This window comes from Echinops telfairi, unplaced genomic scaffold (assembly GCF_000313985.2).
Source record: "Echinops telfairi isolate 266 unplaced genomic scaffold, ASM31398v2 ScPeMD7_7469;HRSCAF=8507_0, whole genome shotgun sequence".
NCBI classification, from domain to species: Eukaryota; Metazoa; Chordata; class Mammalia; order Afrosoricida; family Tenrecidae; genus Echinops; species Echinops telfairi.
Genome location: NW_022111372.1, coordinates 46,119,920 through 46,127,358, shown reverse-complemented (window position 1 = coordinate 46,127,358; position 7,439 = coordinate 46,119,920). Strand labels below are relative to the sequence as shown.

The following is a 7,439-nucleotide window of genomic DNA, read 5'->3' as shown; positions in this document are numbered from 1 at the left end:
TGATATCATATGTCAAAAATTTTTTGCTGAAGATCGTCCAATAGAGGTTGAAGCAGTACATTGACAGGCAGCTGCCAGAGGTTCTAGCCTGGTTCGGAAGAGGATATGAAACAAGGGATAACATTGCTGATGTCAGATAGATCTTGGCTGAAAGCAGAGAATTCCAGAAACATGTGTTTGTTGACTATTCCAAGGCATTCAACTATGTGGAACATAACAATCTACGGATAAACTTAAGAAGACTAGGAACCCCAGGGCACTTCATTGTGCTCATACACAAATATGGTATCTCCATATAATGGAATATTCTACTGCCATATGCATATATCTACTAGGACCTAAATGAACCTTAACAACGTGTTGAGTGCTATAAGTGAGACACAGAAGGACGCGTATTGTATAATGGCCCCTGTATGAATATTTAGAAGAGGCAAATATGTAGACACCAAAGTTGCTATTTCAGAACTCTCAGCAGTCATTGTGATATGGTTTCTGCTGATAACAGTCACAGGCACTGCTTACCTGCTGGAACCTTTAATCATGCTTGAGGAGAATGTTGCACTCTAGTTAGAGGCTTAAGCCTGTTCCCTGTTGGTCCATGTTCAGCTCCAGGCAAGAATCCTTGAGAAGCAAGTTAGTAATCCAGGCAGAGTTGGTGGTGGCCACAAGAGGGAGCAGATGGCACATGGGAAAGAGGAAAGGATGGACTCAATTGATGGTTCAGAGGTCTAGTCAATGGTGGTGCCTGAATGTAAAGCCTGGACAACAGGGAGGAATTAAAGTGGTGCTAGAGGAGACCCCGGGATTCTGGACTCAGGGATGGTGGACGGTGATGTTAGGTGATGTTATTTGCTAAACCATGGTTGGCTCTTGAGCCTATGGTTCCTGTTGATGTCTTCCTACTTGTCTTTCAGGTCAACGAAATCTACCATGATGAGTCCTTGGGAGCCCACATCAACGTAGTCCTTGTTCGGATCATCCTGTTGAGTCACTCAAAGGTGGGTGAGCACTGTAGACCCTCCTGGCCATTCCAGATGCACCAGGTCCTTGCCCAGCACCGTGGAGTGGGTCTCTGGAGTAAGCATGCTCCCTTCTCTGCCCCCACCCCCCCTTATAAAGTGTTTATGCTTACAAAACCTCCCTGTCTCCTCCCTACCCTGCTGCCTGATGGTTCCTATAAAGCAGTTGTGAGTCACTTTCTATTTCTCTGCTTCATTTCACTCACTCTTTACTTCCTCTTTTGACCAAGTATTGTCTTAAACCTTTGCCCTCCTCTCCACCTGTCACAAAGCATCAGCACCAGTTGGGCCCTCCGGACCTTCCAACCTCATTTTCCTGTCAAACTTGGAATTATCTGCCACAGCAGTGAGCATCGGTCTCTGAAGCAGGGATAGATAAGCAGGCATCCAGAGAGAATGGGTTGAGATGGAAAGATAATGGGATCATGAGGTGCTGTGCATCACTGGAGGGAATGCGAAATGGCACAGCAGATGCAGGAAACAGTATAGTGGCCCCTGAAAAAAGTAAGCAAAGAATTATAACATTCAATGATTCAATCCTCAGTATATGCCCGAATGATTCAAAGCAGAGACTCTAACATCTACTTGTCCATCAACTGCAGCATTATTTATAACAATGAAAAGGTGAAATCAACACAAGTATCTACCAAAGGATGAATGGAAAACCAAAATATTTTATATAAACAATGTGTGCATCACATAAATAATATGTACATTACTCAGTCATAGAAATGAAGTTCTGATATATGCCAGGATCTGATTGTTCCAACATTCTGAGTAAAATAAGTCAGACACAGGAAAATAAACAAATATTGTATGATCCTGCTTATATGAAATGTCTAGAATGGCAAGTGCATAGAAAAAAAACCTTTTTAGTGGTGATCAGGGGTGGGTGTGAAGGGAAAATGAAAAGCTAATAGGGAAGAGACATTGAGTTTCTGTTAAGGGTGATGAAAAATTTGACAACAGATGGTGGTGATGGTTGCACCACATGTTGCATATTATTAATGTCACTTAGCTGTACACCTGTACTAAAATTGTTAACATGACAGCAGACTAATGGGCTAATGAACCACACAAATCTCATTCTCTACACTGAGACCAGAAGAACTAGATAGTGCCCCGCTACCACCACTAACTGCTCTGTAAAGAATCACATGAGAAGGTCCTGAATAGAGTGGGAGAAAAATATGAAGCGAAACTCAAAGTCATAAAAGAGACCAGGCTTACTGATTAGAAGGAGGCAGGTGGGATCCCTGAGATGGCCCATAGCCATCCTACAGATCTGAAGCTGTCTTCACCCTGTGCCAGTATAATCAGACATTTAAGACCAAAAGGGCAGCACTTACCCGAGGAAGAAACTGGAGGGCTGAGCAGGAAGGAGGAACAGAAACGGGAAACACAAGGAAAAGACAGAATACATGAACACACGCTGAGCAGGTTTCAGTGGATGAGTTGAAACAAAATGCATTTGAATTAGCGAATGTAAGACTGATGATCTGCTCTGTAACTTTCACCTAGTCTGCAATAGAAAGTTATTTTTAAAAACACGGAGAGCATTAAAAAAGCAACATGTGCTTGTATTGCAAGCAAATAAAACCACTTGATTTTGGTGGGGGAAAGGTTCAAATGAAATTTTTATTTGTAAACTACATTTTTTTTTTCAAAAGAAGGATAATGGGATGAGGCACCCTGAGAGTGAACAAGCTTCTGTCCCCAGTTCACAGATAAGGACACTGAAGCTTAAAGTGATTCTGAGAAGCCTAAGTGTAGCCAGTGGGTGGTGGTGCACCCTGTGAGAGTCGGGCTTCTCTTTCAGACAGCCAGTTCACCGATCCTGAGGCTCATTACATTCAACCAAACCAACTCAACTAAATTCACTGCCATGGAGTTGATCCTGACTCATAGTGACCCCATAGGACAGGGTAGAACCACACCTGTGGGTTTCTGAGACTGTGATTCTATGTAGAAAGGCTCATTTTCTTCCTGCGGTGTGGCTGGTGGTTTTTAATTGCTGACCTTGTAGTTAGCAACCCAAAAGGTAACCCACTCCACCTCCAGGGGTCATTCACTAGACTCAAGTACAAAGAAATCAAACCATAATCAGATCAAGCACTCCAGGTATCCTAATTCAGAAAAGGGCTGAAGTCTTCTACTAAAAGAAAAAGATTCTCAGAGCCAAAATAAATATTCAAATCAAACCACACACGATTTACAAGAAACACAATGGAAAGATGACAAGGAAGGCTCAGAACGAATTCCAGGAATTCATCCTGAATCCAAGCCCGCTCTCTTGACCCACAGAAAGCCTTTTCACTTTAGAGGATGAAAGACAGCCACGATGCGGGTGTGGACCTCTATGCCCCCAAAGTATACACTAAATAAAAGGGGAGGGGGGGGCTATTGAAAACATAACTGTGGGAACCTGCAGTACCCCTCCCAAGGCCTTTCACAGACTATGTTTTTAAAAGCAGGCGTGTTGAATGTCATTGTCCCGTGTGGGCCGCTGTTGAGCTGATCCTGACTCCTGGTGACACCTTTGTGCTGAGCACAACGACTCCGTGTCTTCTTGCTGTGACCTCCCTGAAGCAGCTTGCCTGGCTCCTCTTTTAAGACACTTCCCATGAGTTTGAAGCGGCCTTGCGGCTAGTGGCTGTATGCTTAACCGTTTGCACTACCCAGGTCTTTGTGAATAATATAATCAAGTTGAATTTGTGATATCATTTTTCTTCTTAAGATTTCACAGCTTCTTTTCAAGGAACCATAGAACCCTCATGGTTACAAAAGTATTTGAGGTCCTTCCTGGCATGCCAACACCGCACAGCCACGTGCTCGAATTCAGTGCTCTACAGCAAGGTGGAAAAATGTCTAAGCCTTCAAATTCCAAGTCTTATAACTGCAATTTCACATACTTAGAATGTTGTAGTCGCTGTGGTGGCGTAGTAGCTTACATGTTGGGCTGTTCACTGTCAGGTCAACAGTTCGAAACTACCAGCTGCCCCTAAGGGAAAGATGAAGTTCTCTACTTCTGTAACCATGTACAGTCTTGCAAACCCACTCTGCCCTTATGAGACATTGAGTTGGAATTGACTTCCGGTGTTAGATCTTTTGGTAGCCCAGCACCATCCGCTTTCTTCACCACATTATCTTGTGCACCCATTGTCTTCAGTGATCATGCCAGGCAGGTGAGCATCTCAGACTGCCGAATTGTTAGAACTATGTGTTCTTGTGTTGAGGGAGTACTTGTACAGGGGCCCACTGTCCATCTGTTTTCTTAATACTCAACCTATAAATATATGTACATAGATCTATTTTCCCCTCGTCATATATAAATATATTTACATCTTTATATGCCTGTATTTACATCTTTATGACTACCCTTTGCCTCCTAGCTCTTTCCTCTATTTCTTTGTACTTTCCTCTTGTCCCACTATCATATTCTGCCTTCATTTGGGTTTTAGGCATTCCTCTTGGTTACATGGCCCTTGATCCAGCCCTGCAATGTTTTAAAACTGACTCTCAAAAAAGTAGAAAACACCGTAAGTCCCTTAACCACACGGAGAACGAAAGTTCTTGACAACTTTCAAAGTTATCTTAGAATTTCCTCTAAAAAATTCAGGTAATCTGTTTTTGCCAATACATTTTTATTCATTTGAAAGGAATGATTAAGCAAGGACACTGTGATAGTAGAGAAATAGTTTCCGATTCATAAGCTATCTGTGGGTTGAAATCTGCCCAATTCGTTATTTTGTAGTTCATGTGACCTCAGCACCCGGAGGTAGCATATCCAAGACAGGGTACAGACCCACACTCACCTGAAAAGAGATGTGAAAATCCTAAGGTGCTAAGAGTTTAATTTAGTAATGCATAAAGAGGAACTTCCACCACGATGAAATAGGAGTTATCCTAGGAATGTGGAGATTGTTTAATTCATAGAATTCATCAGATCAGTTTGCCTATAAAAGTTGTCACCTAACTTTTGAAGGACTCTCCCATGGGAATAGCTGTTTTGAGTGGTGGGAATATTAGCTGACAGGGCCCAGTCCTCACAGGACCACGTGGAGTGCTATAGACATGTGCAGTTGGGTTGAAGTGTGTCCCCTCAAAATTCACATCCTTCAGCAATCTTGGGTTGTGATCTTATTTGGAAATAATATTTTTGTAGATGTAATTAGATAAAATGAGGTCAAACTGGGTTCAGTTGAGTCCTAAATTTAGTGACAGATGTCCTTATAAGAAAAGGAGTGGACACACAGAGATACATGTGGGAAAGACTGTCATGTGCAGATGCAACAAAGATCAGAGGGACACCAGTACAAGCCAAGGAAGGCCGGGGTTTTCCAGGTGCCACCAGAAGTTAGAAGGTTAAGTAAGTGTCCACCTTACTTTCCGCCCTCAAGAGCCTTCAGAGGGAGGATGGCCCTGCTGACATCTTGACCTCAGACTTCCAGCCTCTGGACTGGTGAGGGAACAAGCTTTATTACTTTAACCCACCCAATTTCAAGCTCTCTGTTACAGCCACCCCAGGAAGCTAATTAGCAAGTAATGAATTTTAGGTATTTTGATGGAGTAACCATAGGCAGGAAGGGTCTATCTAAGAGGCTGAGAGGGGCATCACCCGCGGAAGTGACTTTTCAGCTGAGAATGAAAGATGAGTGTCCTAGAACCCAAGAAGGGAGTGAAAGAGGATCTTATCCAGAAAAGGGTGCTGCGCGTCGGGAAGGGGAAAGAGATGTGCCCGGGAGCAGAGAGTAGGGGGCCTGCTGAAGGGATGAAGGCAAACAGATGAGCAGCGAGCATTGACTGGAAGAAACTAGAAGTCGCCCATCAGAAGAGCCCTGCACATCCCACCAAGGGACTAAGCTTTCCCCACAGGGCAGAGGGAGCCATTGGATGGTTTTAAGCAAGAGAGTGAAGTGACCTCAGTTTGCATTTTAAGAAAATCGCTGAGCTAATTGTGTGCAGAGTGGGTGGTAGAAACAGTGGCTTGGGAGAGGGTGGCTCCCACTTATTGGAGGACTCTCGTGGGTTATCCTGGACTATGGCCACAGGACTGGAGAAAGGAGGGCAGCTGAAAGATAGCTTCCGGAGGTCGAATAGCGAGGATGTGGGTGGTGCATGACGAAGGTGGCGAGACCTGCTGTCTGCGCCCTGGACAGTTGGGTAGATGCTGCAGCCATCTGCTGGGGTGGCCAACACTGGAGACGAGGGCTGTAAGGGTGAAGGGGAGTCAGGGTCTGCTGGTGGTGCTTGTTATCATCTAAGTGGAGATGCTCACGGAGAGGTGGGCTTGTGGATCTAGAGCCCAGGGGGGAGACCAGGAGCCTGGAGATTTGTTTCCTCCAGCCAGAGTAAGGTGCGAAGGTTCCTGAGAACCTGCCCCAAGGATGAGCTCCCCCATGCTGACATCATAGGCAGGGGAAGGGGAACATCGTGGCTCCGTATGGGTTGAGACGGCATCTGCTGGCCCTAGGAAAACCTGAGAAAACTAATAATGGATGATAATGTGACACCAGAATTTTATATAAAAACTAGCAAAAGAAACACCTTTGCTTTAAAGTATCCTTAACTAATTCTTTAGGATATAGATAGATGCTCACCCAGGAAAACAGAGAGGTTCCATGATCCAGTAAATCTAGGAAAGACTGGTTAAAGTCAAGTCACACAGGTGTCCTGAGCACAGATGTTCCAGAGACATCACTGTGAAAATGTCCGTGGATGGACAGCTACGGGCAGGAGATGAACACAGCAAGCATAGTTGCTCAAATCCATTTCTTTCCTTTCTTTCTCCTCTGGAAACCTTTGTATTGTGAACTAGGTGAAGATCAACCTTACCTCTTTTTTAAAATTTAACAGTTTTATTAGCACCTAATTCACATGTCATACATTTCAATAGTTCAGTCATATTAAAAAGAGTTGTGAGATCATCACCACAATAAACTTTATGGTATTTATCTTTCTTGTACTCATTGTTATTAGCTTCCCATTTCCCACCAACCTCCCCTGCCAGACCCCTGGAAAATGATTCAGCCAGTTACTATCTCTATAGATTTACTTATCCTGGGTTTAATTTTTAAAAATGAAAATAACCCAACATTAATGAAAGACTAAAACAGAGAAAAACGTCAATAGAAAAAAAGGCAGAAATTAATAAAAACTGGGGGTGGGGGGGACTTTGGATCAAATGACAAGGTAAATATCCACCTTACCATGTACTCTGTCTGATAGCAAAGCCATTCCCACAAGGGGACCCTGCAAATGGATTTTGGGGTTTCTTTCTTTCTTTTTTTAAATTGAATACTTTTACTGGGGACTCTTACATCTCTTATCACAATCCATACGTTCATCCAGTGTGTCAAGCACATTTGCACATATGCTGCCATCATCATTTTCAAAGGATTGTCTTTCCACTTGACCCCG

The 7,439-nt window shown here is 43.6% G+C and overlaps 1 protein-coding gene across 1 annotated transcript in view; it reads left to right on the top strand.

Moving 5' to 3' along the window:
• Positions 1 to 878: 878 nt before the first annotated feature.
• ADAMTS2 (ADAM metallopeptidase with thrombospondin type 1 motif 2) overlaps positions 879 to 7,439 on the top strand; it is a 111,039-nt gene continuing 104,478 nt past the window's right edge. Inside the window, exon 1 of the mRNA XM_045284678.1 lies at positions 879 to 998. Within this exon, the coding sequence (XP_045140613.1) occupies positions 879 to 998 (120 nt within the window). The remainder of the gene's footprint in view (positions 999 to 7,439) is intronic.